Raw genomic sequence first — 15,957 nt, forward strand, 5'->3', positions numbered from 1 at the left:
GGGGTGGGGGCTGGAGCAGGGGGAGGACCGTCCTCTTCTCTCTCTGGGGTGGGGAAGCCAGGTGTACTCGGGGAGAGCAAGGAGCGTCCCCCAGGGATGTCTCTGAAGAGGGCTTGTGTGAGCTGGGCCACCTCCTGGGAGAGCGAGAGAGATGCCAGGCTGCCCTGAGGGGAGGGGTGGCCCAGGGTCCTCTGCTTGTTTCCGGGGGTAGGGGGAGGGGTTCCCCAGGAGGGGTTCCCCATTCCCCTGTGTCCCTGTGTTTAGCCTGACCTTGAGCCCTAAGGAACCGAGCCAAGCAAGAGATAAAGAAAGAGGCTGGTTTTGGCCTCCAGCGGACAGGGGACTGGCCCTCTGCCTCAGCCCAGGAGACAGAGGAGAGCAGACAGGGCTCCCTCCCGCCCCTGCCCTCCTCTCCCCTGCCCTGGGGTCAGAGGAAGGCTGCTAATGAGGCTTTGGGCGCTCCGACTCTGCCAGCCCTGACACCGGACAGCTGGCTGCCTTTAGATGAGTCTGTGAGTGCGCGTCCTTCCCTCTCCACCTCCCTCACCTCGCGCTGGATCTGAGGCTGGGACTGCCGTGGAGGTGCATCAAACGGAATGACAGCAGCCCCTGGCTTCTGTTTCAGGGGAGTGAGGGAGGCCAGGAGCACTGCAGCCAAGAGGAGGGGAGGGAAGGCTTGGCAAGCTCCCCTGCCAGAGGCTGGGGTGAGGGGAGGGGGCGAATGGGCCTCAGAGAGCTTTGGGTGGGGGAGGCAGAGAGTGACCTCTAGCCTGGCAGTTGCAGATCTGCTTGAGCTGGGGCAGACTAGGCTCGTGGGACACCAAGGGAACTGGGGGTCCCTGTGAGGAGCCCAAAGGGAAGCCTGTGTCTTGCCTCCATGGGGATTCTGGGAGGGAGGGCGAGATCCCAGCCTTATGGTCTGCTCCTGCGTCTCTGGCTGGCGTTTCCTAGCTTAGCAGCCGGGCAAGCTGAGGTACAGGGGCTGAAAGTCTGCCTTTTTGTCTTAACCTGCGGAGGGCCCTGGGCTGACCACTGTGGAACAGTGTGTGTGAGGGGCCCACGTGTCCTGTGTGATCATCACTCTGCATGGAAGGTGCCGCAGCTTTGTCAGGCCGCTCCAGGGGAGCCCCAGGAGGAGCCTCCAGGGCAGGAGGAGAACTGCTCCCTGAGCCCCAGGAAGGGGGCACCTGGCAGCTGCAGGACGGAGCTGACTTCACTGATGTAAGACCATGGAGGGGTGGGCCTCAGGTCTCAGCCCAGAGCAGGGCAAGCCAGTCTTTTTGTGCATCCAGGGAAGGCATTGGGCCCGCAGAGGGACAGAGTGAGTGAGAGGCCAGAGGGTCCCGCATGTGGGATCGTGTGTGAAAGGTTCCCTGAGCTCCTATCTGGAGCAGGTGGGAGCAGGGATCACTGTGAGTGTGAGACTGGCCCAGCCAAGCCTCGCTGCACCTGACTTCCCTCTTAACAGGACAGGAAATCTCCGTAACCCATCACTCCTCAGGCTGTCTGCTTTCTGGGAGTTTCTGGGGAGGGGTCTTGGTGAAACAGTTTAGGTATCTTCTGAATTCAGGGAGACACAGGGCATTGTCCATGTGGTGGCTTTGGCAGACAGGCCCTGGAGGCCAAGAAATTAGCCCTTTCTCCCTAGAATTGGAGGAAAATGAATGGGGAGATTGCCGAGGGGATGTAGCAAGCCAGCGAGGGGAGCCTTTGTTGGCAGAATTCTGCGGCAGCTGGATTGCCTGGGGTCATCCAGTAGGGATTTAAAGAGGACAGGGAGCCCAGACTGCTCTGGGAGGGAGCCTTGGGCTCTGCTGAGATGCCCCCGAGGTTGGCAGCCACGGGGAACCCTTACCGCCTTCCACCAGAACAGCCCTGCCTCTGGGCTTCACAAACCAAATGCCCTTAGGACCTTTTGCTTGGAGGAGGGCTTCTGAGGCTAAACTGGCTTGAAAACCTCCCTCCTAAGAGAGGAACACACTGGGCAGGTGCCCTCCACTCTGGCCAACTGCATGTCTGTTCCAGGTCCTGAGGATTCTGTGGCAGCTGCAATGTAGAGGCGCTGGGGGGCACAGGACCCCCCACATCTCATGCAGACAGAGTTGGGGGCTCCCGGGAAAGACAGTTGTTTCTGGATGTAGATCTCTCTGGGCTGGTTGCGACTGAGCTCCCCTGGGGTGGGAAGTGCTCAGGGGCCTAGCAGGGCACTGCGGAAGTGGCTCCTCCACCAGTTGAGCCGTGGGCGGGGAGGAAGTGTGCAGCAGCCTGCTCGAGGCTTGGGTCCTGTCCGACCATCTTCTTTATAGAATCCTGTGTTTGTTTCCTGGAGCCTGCCTCAGCAGCTCTGAGGGGGCCAGGGGGTGGGTCTGAGTCCGTGCTAGGACCAGAATACCAGTGGGGAACAGCGTGCCCATAACAGTGGGCATGCAGGTGAGGGAACCCAATGAGGATGTGAAATTTGGGGTCATCATCCCTCTCTGCTGCCTGTTACCTTTCCTGAGCTAATGCAGGAGGATATTCTGAGCTTTATTTTTATGAGAGGCTCTCCTGGCACCTCAGCAGAGTTGCTTACTCAGCAGCTATTTCCCAAGCCCTCCTTTGTGCTGGCCGTCTTCCGGGCATGGGGGAAACCAGCTCGGAGGTAGTGATAGGGTCCCAGTCAAAGCCAGCGTCCTCATTGTTTCACAGATGGGAGGACAGGCCTGGGGAGGGTGGATTACCCAAGGTCAAGATCAAGTGGCTTAGTCCAGACTGGATCTCTTGGAACTGAGGATCATTCTCATAGCTACATGCCTATTGCCACCCTGTCCCTTCCATGAGTGGAGCTGGGCCCAGGAGGCTGAGCACTTGTCATGGATTTGGGATAGACTGGGGTGGCGTCCACAGCTTGGGTGGGCTTGGGATGACAGCACTGTGGCCCAACACCCACCTGCGGCTGCTGGTCTGAGAGACTGATGGGGAAGCCACGGGTAAAGGGGAAGAACACTTGTGAAGGGTGGCCCCGGCAGCGGCTGCAGGCACCTCGTGTGTCCCCATGGCCTCACTCTCAATGAGGTAGAAGCAGCTTGGTTCCCAGGCTCCCCTCACTGGGCTCCAGGTCTGGTGTGCCTGCCAGTGCTGCCAGCAGCTGACTGGCCTGCCCCAGTTCAGGGAGGAGGGTACTGTCAGCACCAGGCCTGGGGCTAAATGGAAAGCCCTTGAACTCTTACTTCCCCTGTCTTCTACAGCCACAGAGCTTAGCCATGCCTGGAGGGAAGAGCGATGAATTCTCTGGGGAAGGCCAAGCCTCCTTTGTGGGATGGTTGCTTTTGGGCTGAGTCTTGAAGAATGGGCGGGTGGTGTTCTCCATGTGGGCAGGCAGGTCAGGCAGAGGCAGTGGCGGGAGCACAGTGTCCGCATGCCTTGTGTGTCCAGTGTGGCTGGAGTGCAGGAGAGGCGCAAGAGGTTGGGTGGTATTACTGTTGGCCTTGAATGCAGGCTCAAGAAATTAGGCTAGGTCCTGCAGGCTCCGGGGGATGTCTGAGCAAGTGAGTGGCTGCATCCAGGCTGGGCTTCAGAACAGGACTCCAGAGCATGGGGAGGCGGGGCCAGAGGCCACAGCCTAACTCTGCATGAGGCTAACAGAAGTTATTGGGGAGCAACAGTGATTCTCTTCTTCCAGATACCCCCAAGCCAAGAAGAGCCTCCCCCATTCCCACCATGCTGGGCCTTGGCTTCCCTGACTCCTGGCGTAGCTCCTCCCCTTAGGGAGCTCACCCTGGGTGTCAAGGTGTGGGGGCCCACACGAGTCCAGGTCTCCTCCGCTGGCCCAGGCACCTGCACCTGCTCCTCAGCCTCTCTGGCTTCACTCTCTCACCCCCCGCCCCCACCCCTAGGACTGAAAGCACAATGCCAGCCTTTGCTGGGGCGGGCGTAGGAGCTACCACTCTCAAAATACCAGCTCAGATATTGTAGCTTGGCAGCCCTGAAGGACCCTGGGGGCTGAGGCTTGTCTGGATGGTGCTGTGGGGTTGGGCCATCTCCATTCCAGAAATTGCCTTCTTCCCCAGGTAACTGGGACCTCCCAAGGAAGAACTCCTTTGCGCCACAAAGCTCGGGATTCCAGGGGCTCGAGAAGGGGGAGAGATTCCACAGTAGGGGGTTTGTCCCCTGGAGCAGGACCACCCTGTGCTTGAGCAGAGCCCTCAGATGGGCAGAGGCTAGTTGTCTGCTTATGCAGCCAGGACACCCGAGGCACTCAGGTGGGAAGGGCTTCCCTGAGGGTGGAAGGGCTATCAGAGGTGCCAGTTGGAGATGAGAAATTCAGGGCCTTCTCCTCCCCACCCCTTCCCTCCCTCCTTCCCTCTCCATCATTCCCAGGTGCCCACCTGTCCTTCCCCTCTGGCATTTCCTGACTCCTCTGGCTCCCAGGTGCTTGGCTTCATGGCTCCATCTGCCCCGAGCAGCCTTCCTGCTGCTGGATAATCAATCAGCCACATTTTCACCAGCCTGTGAGCCGGACGGGGCTCAAGGTCCTTTGCCTGCACAGATACTGAAAAGAACAGCTGGACCTTGGAGAGGGGTGGTCTGTGAAGCCTGCCCGTGGTAGGGGTGTCATCTGGGGGGACCATGGCTCCCCTCCCCAGGTTTGGAGGGGAACGTGGTAGGGTTCCAGGGCAGAACTCCCCCACCCCCCAGTGTTCTAGCTGAGCTTTCCATGAGCTGTTCACCCCCATGCTTCCCAGCCTTTGGGTCTTGCCCCACAAGGGCCAAGGGAGGCTAGGGCAGGACCGAGCTGGGCTTGGGTATTGGCCATCTGGGCTTGGGGGAAAGGAAGGGCTGGGCATGGCTGCTGGGTCAGCGACATTCCAAGCCAACGAGGCGTGAGGGCTCTCGAGGGCCTGTGCCTTCTCTGCCTGCTTCCTCAGTGCTACCACCCTGGTGCTCCACTGCTACCCAGCCCCCCCGTCTGTGGGCTGCCGAGGAAGCCAGGGACTAGGTAGCACCCAGGGAGATGAGCAGAGGTGTAAATTGCATGGCGAGCTGCCGGCTCTGAGGTGAAAATGAAAAGTTCTCAGGCAGTGGCAGCAGCAGGCACAGCAGGCTGGGGTGCCAGGCACAGCACCCCGCCTCTCCCTCCCTGCTCTGAACCTCACACCTTCCCTTCCCCAGTCTTCCCCAGGCGCCCACACCCAGGCCTGACCCTGCCTGCCTCCTCAGCCTCCCCAGGGGGTATCCCTGAAGGTGGAGCCCCCAGGCCAGCCTTGGGCAAGGCCTTGGACTCGCTTCATTTTCTAACTGAGTGACAGGTGCACAGAAAAATGAGCTGAGCTTTTGCGAGCATAATGTTTGTGATAGCTTTTCCTTTCTTTTTGGTTTTCCAAGTTTACAGTTATCTTTAATTTTTTTTTTTTTCCTGAGGTACCAGGGCTGGGGATTGAACCTAGGACCTGGTGTGTGGGAAGCTGGCACTCAACCGCTGAGCCATGAGTTAGTCTTCGTTTTGTTTTGTTTTTTTTCTCATTTTTTTTGGGTGGTTGTTTGTTCGTTTGTTTTTGTTTTTAGGAGGCACCAGGGACCAAACCCAGGACCTCCAGTGTGGGAAGTCAACCACTTGAGCCATATCCGTTCCCCATACAGTCATCTTTAAATTATGGGTGTTTTTGTTCATCTTTTCCAGTTCCTCACTTCAAAAGATCATCTATTCCCACCTCTGTTTCACAGAAACTGAAGTCTAGAGGGAAACACCCTTGTGTCCTAGTAGTCAGGCTGCGACTCTGGGCTTCTGCTCGCGACTGTGATACCTCCTGCTCCCTTTCTCCCTCCCCAGCAGCCCCATCTCCGCATTTGTCTCCTTTGTCTTTGGGCCCTCTTGCTGTATGACAGAGGTACCCCTCTGAGTATCTCCCTGCTGGTCCTGCGTGGCCCCAGAACTGTCGACATCACGCTATCTCTACCTGCCTACCCCAGGATTCTCAGATTCTGGGCCAGAGGCTGTTGGGAGCCCCATGGAGATGAGAATGAGTCAGGGAGAAAGGAGTTGATGGAAGTTCCCGTGCAGAATAATAACAACATGCTAGATTCAAGTTTCAGCCTCCTTGCTGGCCTCCCCCAAGCACTTTGCACATGCAGTGCCCAAGAGGCCTGGGGGGCCCTCCAGGGTCTGAGCCCCTACTCGCAGGGACTGCTGTGTGCCATGCAGGCAGGTGCACGTCGGTGTCCATGTAATTAAAAATGAGCATGCATCACTTCACCCAGCAGGGAGATGCCACCACCTCGGATGGGATGCAACAGCTGTTTGTTGGCTGTGTGGCTGCTGGGCTGGCCAGCCTGGCAAGAGAGTTGGGGGGAGGGGATGGGTAGGACTGGGTGTGCAGGGTGAGTTGGGGAGGTCCCAGGACCCACAGCCCAAGTGAGGCAGAAGGTAAGGGGCCACGATGGGGTGGGGATGGATGGGGAGGACCTCATCCCTTCCTGGGCCTAGAGCTCACATGATGAGATGTGTGACGCAGTCCTCATCCAGACTGACTGCCACTGCCTCTGGAGGATTTGAGGCCACCTAGCTCGGAGCAAACCTCTCCAGCCAGGGCCTGACCTCTTCTGCACCCCTCCCCCCACCCCAGCAGAAGCAGGCACAGGCCTGTTCTCTGAGAGCAAAGATCAACCAAGGTAGTTCAGGTTGTGTCTCTCGCCCCCCTCCTCCCTCTCCCCGAGTTCAGTAAGACCTGCCAGGAGGCACTGCGCGCCCTGTGGGGAAACGTCAGCCCAGCCTACCAGTCTGGCCCCTTTGCAAGATCCCTGCGCTGGGTGGGCCGAGTGCTTGCCCCACTCTCGCCTGGGAGGTGAGCTCAGCCTGAGGTGAGGAGGGAGCATGTGGTAGGTTTCCTAGGTGGCTGTGGCAGCCTTAGGTGAGGATGGGCAGCGCCTCCTCTTGTCTGCCAGCACCCCTGGGGTGGTGAGCCAGCGTCAGTGTAGGTTGGTGGTGGCGAGGGGGAGTGCTGGTGGCTGAGGTCCCCTTGAAACCCCTGCGCTGGGGATGTTGTCCCCAGCCTCCTGCTTGTTTTTGCTCGAGGGAGGAAAGCCTTGGAGGTGTGTCTGAAGGACCAGAATTCCTGTATCTAGTTTCTACCAGGCCCTGATAGCACCTTGGCATGATTTGCTGACTTCTTCCTGTCAGGTGGGAAGCACTGTGAACATCTGCGTCTCCCACTGTGGAGAGGGGCCTTCTGGTCCCTTTGAGTCTGTATGTGGGAATGAGACGGTCTGGACCGTGGCCTTGTCAGATGGCCGGTGGATTCAGTGGCCAGAGTAGCTTCCCCTCTCCTGGCAATATTTCTTAAGCCTCTGGCTGCCTGGGCTCTGAGAGGGGATGTGTCCAGGGCTGGCAGGCCCATTGTGGTCCCTTCCTCTAGCAGACCAGCATAGTTTGGCACCGAGCTGGTATCCTTGGCCATTGGCAGTAGGCGCTCCAAGGGCTCCTGGGGGCTCACCAGGAGAGAGTCGGCTGGCCTCTCCTTCCTCTGATGATTATCCAGCTTTCACCAGCTCGACCTGCTGCCCAGGCCATAGCTCCTGTGCGTGGAGGACCTGAGAACCAGCCCATGGCTTCCCTTCTCCCTCAGGCCACTCGTGGGAAGCGAAGGACTCGTCCCCTGCCTGGTCACTCAGGGAAGGGACAGATGGCTAGTCCTGCCCTCACAGTCTTCATTCCCAGCACAACTAGACCCATTTTTGCTCAGTAGGCAGAGCATGGCGGGGAGAAGAGTCCCCCAGGAGGGGGTGCAGGGGCAAGGGTAAGCCCCTCCTCTGCCTGTGGACCTGGGTTGCAAATTTACCACTTTGCTGCCCCCCTTCCTGCCCTTTCTCCTCTGCCCCTAGTCAGAATTTTGACAGGACCCAGCATGTTTTATAATGACTGGGGCCTGCGCTGCCAGATTTTAATTAGCTCTATGCAGGGAGGGCCAGGGGCCCCCAGGTGGCAGGGAATGGTGGGGCCAGGCTGGGCTTGGGCACGAGACGGCCCCTCCAGGGGCCTGGGGGCAGGCTGGGGCCACAGGTCTACCCTGTGTGGGATACTATGAGGAGGGAGGGCTGGGCAGGGAAGGAAGGGCTGCGTAGCCACAGTGTTCTCTCCCTCCTCTGTCTCTCCCATTCCTGTGTTCTCCCTGATGGCTTTGAGATGAAGGCGACGATGGCAAGGATGGAGGATGCAGTTTCCATGGCAACGGGGCTGTCCACAGCCAGGCAACTTCAGAGCTGGGCTCTCCGGAGGAGGCAGATGCGCAGAGCAGCCGCAGAGCTGCCTCCTGCCTGCCAACGAGGGGGCTGGCAGAGCAGGTGGCGTAGGGTGGCTGCCTGGTGCTCCCCACCCTGGTGCCTGGCCCGGAGGGGAGGGTGGGTGAGCGTGCTCCCTCTCATCACCCCTGCCACTATCAAGCTCCTCCAGAAAGGGAAGCCCGGAGGGGTTGGGTAGGGCCCTCAAATAGGCTCTGGTCCCTGAGAACATCCCCAGCAGCCACTTGTCTGCAGAACAGAGAGGCAGGCTGCCCGGTGCCTGGTGGCCACTCACCTCCTGCCCTTTGGCTCCTCCAAATGCCCAGGTCTGGGCCGAGCATGGGGATGCTGGGGTAGTCGTGCCCTGCCTGGGTCTGGGGGCCATGTTGTTCCCTCTAGCCCCCAAGGAAGGACCTGGACCTCCAGGGAACCTGCCTGCCTCCAGGTGCTGGCCATGGAGGGGCCCTCGGGCCTTTTCACTAGGTATCTTACATGTTCCCCAGAACTCGAGGAGCTCCTGCATCCCAGCGTTTGCGTTTTTCTCGGTCTCCTGAGGCCGGCGGGGGTGTGTGGGCAGGTGGAGCGGCAGAGGCGGTTGTCGGGAGTTCAGGGGAGGAGCTGGGGGTGGCTGGCTCTTCCCTCAGGGCTGGGAAATGGCTGTTGAGAAGGCTGCTCTGTCACCTGCTGCACACTCAGGCCCCCACAGCTCCCTCATGGGGAGCGTGGACTCATGAGATGGAGGCCCCAGGGGCCACCTGGGTTGGCAAGAAAGGTGTCCGGGTTAGGGTGTCCCACTCTGCAGTGGAGTGCACGGACACTCAGGACAAAGTCTTTCCCGAGTCGCCCGTGATGTTGGACAGGCTGAGCTGCAACGGGACCTTGGGCTGGGCCGTCCCCCCGCCACGAGGCCTTCTGGACAGGCCCGCCCTCAGCTGGCTGTTGGGGGTCTGGGCCGAGTGGACCTTGCAGGCTCGCTTCTCTTCCTGCCCCGTCTTGTGGGCCCGTGGTTACCACTCCTCGCGTGCTTTAATTGGAGGGTGTTCCTCAGGCCCAGGGCTGGCTGGGCGGGTGGATGAGTGGAGTCCTGGCGCGGCTTCCCCCGCCAGGCGATAAGTCTCTCATTACCACTAAGTGGAAGGCTCATTTCAGAGCTTGTGGTGAGAGCCAGGCAGGTGCTATAAATAGCCGTGCTGTGAAGGGTGGCGGGGGAGCAGTGACTGGGCAGGGGCGCGCAGTCATCTCGGTGGGTAATTGGGTTCCATCACAGTAAAGGGGGGGGTGGGCTCCAGAGCTGGGGCTGCACGAGCCCCCTTCTGATTGCTCCTGCTGCCCCAGGGCGTCTTGGATGTGTCTGTGACCCCCTCCACACACACGGAGAGATGGGGAGTACTGGACTCTGTTCAGAGAGAGGGGCATGGAGTGCTTGTTGCAAAATGACAGAGTGTCCCTCCTGGGGAGTCAGGCTGATGCTCACTGCTAGACCTACCTGGCCTGCCTGCCTGCCCCTCCAGCCTAGGTTTTGCCTCTTCCCCTTAAATGTTTCCATGGGTTTGGGCTGCTGGTGCCCTGGGCCCAGCTTCAAGGAGGGGAGGGGGACCACATCCAACAGCCTTAGGAGGTGGTACAGGCCTAGCCTAGCAGGGACTGGGAGTAAAGGGGCATTTAGCTGGCCTGGAACCCCTGTCTGGGACCTGTCACTAACATTTATGCCTATGTAGGAGCTGGAGGCCTGGGGGTCGGGAGCACTGGCCTCTCCTGACATCTCTTGGTCCATCCACATTGTCCACGGTGGGGAAGAGGTCAGGTCTGGGTGTCCTGGGAGAGAAAAGCCTGGCAGGTCAGATCTTGGCTTGAGCACCTGGGGCCATGGACATGGGGTTCTGTCCTGGGGTGGCCCTTGGGTGCTGAGTTTAATGGTTCTGTGACCACCTTTTGGTCCCAGACACTTGCACCCAGGATTAGCAGTCAGTCTCCTGAGTTCCGAGTTCTGCCCTAGGTTCTTGTCCCAAGGACTCCCTGGGGTGCAGGGACCCTGTTTCTGGCGTGCTCTGCCTTAGCAGGAGTTTGGAACTTGGGAGAGATTGGGGTGGGAGGCACAGTCAGGTCCTTCAACGGCGGCTGGCTGGTTGATGGCTCCTGGGGTTGCCCAGGGACTGGTGGGTTGGGGGCCCTGTAGGGCTCATTCCTGTTTTCACCACTCTGGCTAGGAGCGGAAGCTGTGTGCTCACCCTCGACTGGAGATCTACCAGCAAGACCAGATCCATTTCGTGTGTCCATTGGCACGGCAGGGAGACTTCTATGTGCCTGAGGTGAAGGATTCAGAGCGGAAAAGCCGGGGGCCCGTGGAGGCCGGTAACGCCCAGGTGGCTGACACAGGTACAGAGGGTGGGGAGTGGGGGAGGGCCCCATCGGGGCTGCTCCCTGCCTGGGATGGCGCTTGGCAGAGGTGCAGGAAGGAGGCTTGCCTACCCCTAAGAGCCACAGGCAGAGTTGTCTGTTCCCAGATACACCGATCCGCACAGACGTGTGTGGGTTAAAATGGATTTCCCCCTAGTTAACTCAGATTTGAGGATCCTGTCAGAACTCTCTTCAGACTCAACAGACTTGTTCAGACTTGGAAACACAGATCGTAGTTGGCCCTGGGAGGAGGCTGATGCTGCTCAGGAAAGGAGTCCTTTGGTTGGGGCTCCTCAGAAGTAAGGTTGGCACTGGGTTTAGAATGTAAGGAGGGGAACAAAGGGTCACCATGTCCCCAGCATGGGGTCCCACCCAGGGCCCACTGCTTTCTCCCTGCCAAAGGTAGGGGGGCAAGCAGGGGCAATCTGCAGCCAGAGAGCACGCAGAGGGGAGCCAGGCAGGGTCTGCTAGATAGCCCAGCCCCTTCCACCAGAGCCGGCCAGCAGGCTGCTTGCCTGCTCTCAGGTCACCTCCCTGCCGGGAACTCTTTCCAACCCCAGGACTGTGTCCAGGGGCCCCAGCTGTGGGCCATCATGGTAGATCTTGATAGGACTCCTAGAGGTCAGCGACCTCTGGGAGAGGGACAAGGCTGGGGGGAGAGGGGCTGTCATACTCCACCTTCTCCTTTAGGGGACTCCCTCTGCCCGTCCTGTCTGCAGCAGCCAAGGTCACCGTAGAGCAACCTGTGTTGGCTGGGGGAAGGGGGCCCTGAAAGGCAGTCTCTCCTCCCTAGGGCCCGTGTCCAACACAGTTAACTTCATCTGCCACTTAATTGCCTCCATGGGGCACTGCTCCCACCCGCCTGGTTGTACCCAGCAGACACTTCAGTGTCCCTACTGTGGGCATAGGACGTGACACAAAGTCGCCAGGCTCAGATGGTCCCCAGGGCAGAAAGGGGAAGAGCTGTGACCTTGCTGTGACCTCCCTCTGCTGCCTGTCTCCCCACGCCTTTGCCCACCCGCCAGTTTCCCTCCCTCTCTTCCAAACACTGCCTGCCAGGGGTACTGAAGGACTATATGGCATCCGGTGCAGCTGGCTGCAGCCGCAGCTCCCCACGCCCCCCAGCTCCTCGGTCTGTCCTCCCCACCAGCCTGCCCGCCCACTCCCTAGCATGGGGGCCGAGAGGTCTGCCCACCTCTGACAGGGCCTGTCCTGACACCCGGGGCGGGCTCGGGATGTCTGCCGCCAGGTGCATGCCACTTAGCAGCAGTGTGTGGTGGGTGCCCAGCCTGCCCAGCCTTGGCCTGTCTCTGCCTGCCTTCCCGCTGAGGCCCCAGCTTGGGGCTGGGAGGTGAAAGGGGATGATTAGCTGCCTTGCGCCTGTTATTACATTGATGTATTATTTAGCTCCAGAGAGGCAATGAATATTTGATCTCCTCGTGCTGGTTGTGGGCAGAGGAGGAGGGAGAGACTGGGGTGAAAGAGGCCGCTTCTCATCCACTGTCCCAGCAGCCCCGGGGATTTAGGTGCTGCCCTGCCTTGCCTGGCATCCTCTTCCCTGGGACATCCCTGCTCCTGTGCAGACCTTGATACAGAGAGCTCCAGCTCGGGCTCCTTTGCCAGAAGTGTCCACAAGTGCCCAGGGTGGGCCCTGCTAAGAAGGGGGCTCCCCCGGCTCCTTCTTCTGATCACTACTCATCTGGGAGGCAAGAGGGAGCTGACTGGCAGACATCCAGGTTCCCACCCTTGCTTGGGGTCCTAAGAGCACCGTTGTGTGGCAGGCAGGCAGGACTGAACAGCTTAGCGGTGCTGGGGAAGTCGCGCGCCTCCACTCCTTCCAGGTCGGCAGCCACTGGGGCCCTGATGAGTGTTTAAGCAATGAGCCGGGCCTGGAGTCCTGCACCAAGGTTTGAGGGAGCCTTCCCACAACTCAAGGCCCACTTGGGCTCCTGCTTAACTGCCTCCACTGTGGGAGCCATTCCTGGGGCCCCAGCAAGAGGACTCGGGACCAGCAGTCTGGCCCTTCCTCAGCTCAGCTCACTTCTCCCAGGGGGCCCCAGGGGGAATCCTATAGGGACTGAAATGACTGAGGGAGCAGGCTCAAGCCTCCCACCCTCAAGCCCCAGCTGAAGCTCAAAGACGACTCAGGGCTAGTCCAAATGCCAAGCAGCCCCCAGCTGTGCCTGCCTGGGGCTCCATCACCATGGAGACGGGGAGCTGAGGAAGCTGGCCCACCCCTCACCTTCTGTGATGTTCCACAGCTGTCCCCCTCCCCCACCCCAGGAGGGAGGCCGCACCAGCGCACAGTGGGCCTGAGTTCTTTCCCTCTCCCTGCCATCCTCAACCTGCATTCAGTGCCCCTGGCTGGAGGAGGGGACCCAAGGGGCTGCTCCTGACCAGGGCAGATGAAGAGGCTGTTTGGGGGGGAAGGGGGGAATAGGCCGAGAGGGCTGGCAACCTCTCAGCCACTGCCCCAGAGCCCTCAGCCGGCTGGGGGACTGCAGGGGTGCGGCGGGTGGGGCCTTCTCTGGGTTTATGCACACATGGGGAAAGAAAGTCCTCCTTCCTTGCCTCTGGTTGAGCATTTCTAAGAATTCCACATCCCACTCCTGTCCCAGCCGCCTCCTCAGGTGGGGGCTCCACATGAGCCTGAGGCAGGGTCCAGCTGATTTCCTGGACGTGGCTGTGCAGTCCAGGAGCCTTGCACGGTGGGGGCAGTGGGCCGCAACAGGACTAGGCCTCCCAGTGCATTCTTCAGTCCTCCCGCCTTACGGGACAGTGTTCTGTAGAGCTGGCCTCAGACACATCTCTCCGCGAGACGGGTGGGGACGAGGGGGAGGGGGCGCACTACCTGAGTCTCTTGTTCTCTCCTCTACTGTTCATCTCAGGGCTGAGGAGCCCCTAATGGATTTGGGGAGCGGGGTCATGACACCCAGCTTCGTGGGAGTGCAGGGAACTGAGGCCAACTCAGGAAAGTCCTCCTTCCCTTCCCCCTTTCTCCCTTGCTTCCCCCTTCCCTCCTCTCTCCCTCCCCCCTTTCTCCTCCTGCCCTGGCTGTTCAGCAGGACAGAGGGCAGAGGGCAGCTGGAATGAGCCCCCTGAGCCTGGGGCGGCTTTATTATTCATGAGTGGACTCGCCAGCTGAGTTTGCTGGGCTCCTGTGGTAGAGCCCCTGCAGGAGGGGCCGGAGGGGTCCTGGCTCCTGGTAAACCTCTGCTCCCTCTTCCTGGCCACAGGAGCTGACACAATGAGTGACACGAGTTCCGTAGGCCTGGAGGTAGGCCCCAGCAGCCGGGAGACCTCAGCCAGCACACTGTTGCCGGGGGCGAGCAGCCGTGCCTGGGACGACGGTGACACCCGCAGCGAGCACAGCTACAGCGAGTCAGGCGCCAGTGGCTCATCCTTCGAAGAGCTGGACCTGGAGGGCGAGGGGCCCCTGGGGGAGCTGCGCCTGGGCCCTGAGGCGGAGCCCCTGGGGACTGCCAAGTGGCCCCGGGAGCCCAGTACCCCTGAGAAGGGCGAGGAGTAACGCACAGCCTGCATCTCCCACGGTGCGCTGGCTGAGGGACTGAGCAGACTCTCCAGCCCTCTTCTTTCATTGCTGGGCCCAGGCCAGGGCTGGGGGTCCCGGGGTGACCTGATCCCCCTCCCCTCCACCTCCTGCCCCTCAGGCCTCTAGCTAAACCTTCTCCTCACTGCCTTCTCGGCTCCTAGGGCCAAAGAAACCAGGGACTGTTTTCTGCACCAGCTCCCAGGGCCTCCTGCCCCTGTTAGGTCTCTTCAGACTCATTGGCGCTTCCAGGACTCAGAATAAAGCAATTGATTTTCTTGTTTCACCTGGATTTGGGCTGTGCATTTGTTTGTTTGCTTTACTATTGGGAGCCCTGCTCAGATAGGCCTGGAGTGGGCAGGATTCCCCAAGTAATGGAAGGAATGTGGCCAGATACCCTGGGGTGGAAAGAGAAGGGGGTGGTATTGGAGGCAGTTCGTCCCCTGCCCTCTGGCCCCAAATGACAGCAGCCTCTCCATTGCAGCAGCCCCAGAGGCAACCCCAGGCGGCTGGAGGGTAGGGCAAGGGGGTGAGAGCAGAGCACAGGGCCCCCTCGGGGCTCAGGAACAGGGAGCTCACAGCTTTCGCCTGCTTCCAGCAGATGCCTTTGTGTCTGGTTGGAGTGTGCCTGTGTTCACGCTGATCCCTCCCCAGCAGGTGAGGCCATCCTTGCTGTGCCTGTCAATGTCACGTGTCTGTGTGTATGTGCACACATGTGCACTCGCTTTGGTTCTGTGTGTGCAGTCATGTTGGTGCTTCTGGATGACACTGTGCCCGAGTGCACATCAGGATGTGATTGTGGTTGAGCGTGGATGTGTTGGTATGGATGGCTGTATGTGTGTTTGTTGCTGTGTTTTGTGTCTAATTGTGTGTGGTTGTATTATAGAAATGTGTGAGCCTGGCTAGCTGGGAGTATCTCTGTGGGGGTTTGACCATACGCATCTGTGCATGGCTGGGTGTATGTCCTTGTCTGATTTGCACAGCTAGACGTGGTCACTGTACATGGCTGTGTGTGTAACTCCATGGCCATGTGCTCTGGTGGGGCTGTACAGCCCACTTGCTTTGGGCCGTGTAATGGACCTCTCAGGCTGTGGCTGTGCATGGCCTTACCTGTGTGTAAAGCCCTACGTCTTTCGTGACGCTGTCTTTGTGAGTTGAGGCTGAGAGCGTGACTGGGATCTCAGTGTGGCTCCTCACCACAGCACCCTCTTGCTGTCAACCCCCTCTGCTCCTTGGGCCTGGCCCATCTCTCCCCTACGGCAGGGAGCAGTCCCTCTATACCAGCTAGAAAAGGCGAAGGCAGCTGGTGGTAGATCAGAGCTGGAAGGCAACGTAGCTGTTTCCCCAGCTTCATCTGACAGCTCTGAACCTTCATCCCTCTGCCACTTCGCCTCCCGTTAGCGATCGGGCTTGTGTTTGTTTGGGGTTTGATTTGTCTGTTTTGTTTCAAAGCTGTGCTCTTTCCAAAGCCGCCAGGCATCAGGGTTCTGGGTCCAGGGAAAAAGCCTGTCCTCAGTAACCCCCTCCCCCTGCTGCCACGCACACAGATGGGTTTGTGTGCCTGAGGGGCGTAGGTTTGGCATGTGCTCATTAGCAAGTGTTTGAGCAGCCTCTGCCTCCACTGACACCTGTGGAGGAAGGCCAGTGCCAGGGGACCATGTGGAGGGATGTGTAGCCCCGAGCACTGTTAGTGTGGGTGCGTGTTGGGAGCAGAAAGCCCAAGCTTCGGCGCTAGGTCTGGGTGCAGGCCCTCCTCA

At 59.8% G+C, this 15,957-nt stretch overlaps 1 protein-coding gene across 5 annotated transcripts in view; it reads left to right on the forward strand.

Annotated features, from left to right (window-relative positions):
* The window catches only part of TEX264 (testis expressed 264, ER-phagy receptor), a 35,603-nt gene extending 21,117 nt beyond the window's left edge, over positions 1–14,486 (forward strand). For all 5 annotated transcript variants that reach the window (XM_071212084.1, XM_071212083.1, XM_071212085.1 and 2 more), the window contains 2 exons: positions 10,461–10,629; positions 13,887–14,486. In XM_071212084.1, coding sequence (XP_071068185.1) covers positions 10,461–10,629; positions 13,887–14,179 — 462 coding nt within the window. In that variant the 3' untranslated portion in view covers positions 14,180–14,486. The remainder of the gene's footprint in view (positions 1–10,460; positions 10,630–13,886) is intronic.
* The last annotated feature ends 1,471 nt before the right edge of the window (positions 14,487–15,957 follow it).

Source organism: Dasypus novemcinctus, chromosome 26 (assembly GCF_030445035.2).
Source record: "Dasypus novemcinctus isolate mDasNov1 chromosome 26, mDasNov1.1.hap2, whole genome shotgun sequence".
In the NCBI taxonomy this organism is placed as follows: domain Eukaryota; kingdom Metazoa; phylum Chordata; class Mammalia; order Cingulata; family Dasypodidae; genus Dasypus; species Dasypus novemcinctus.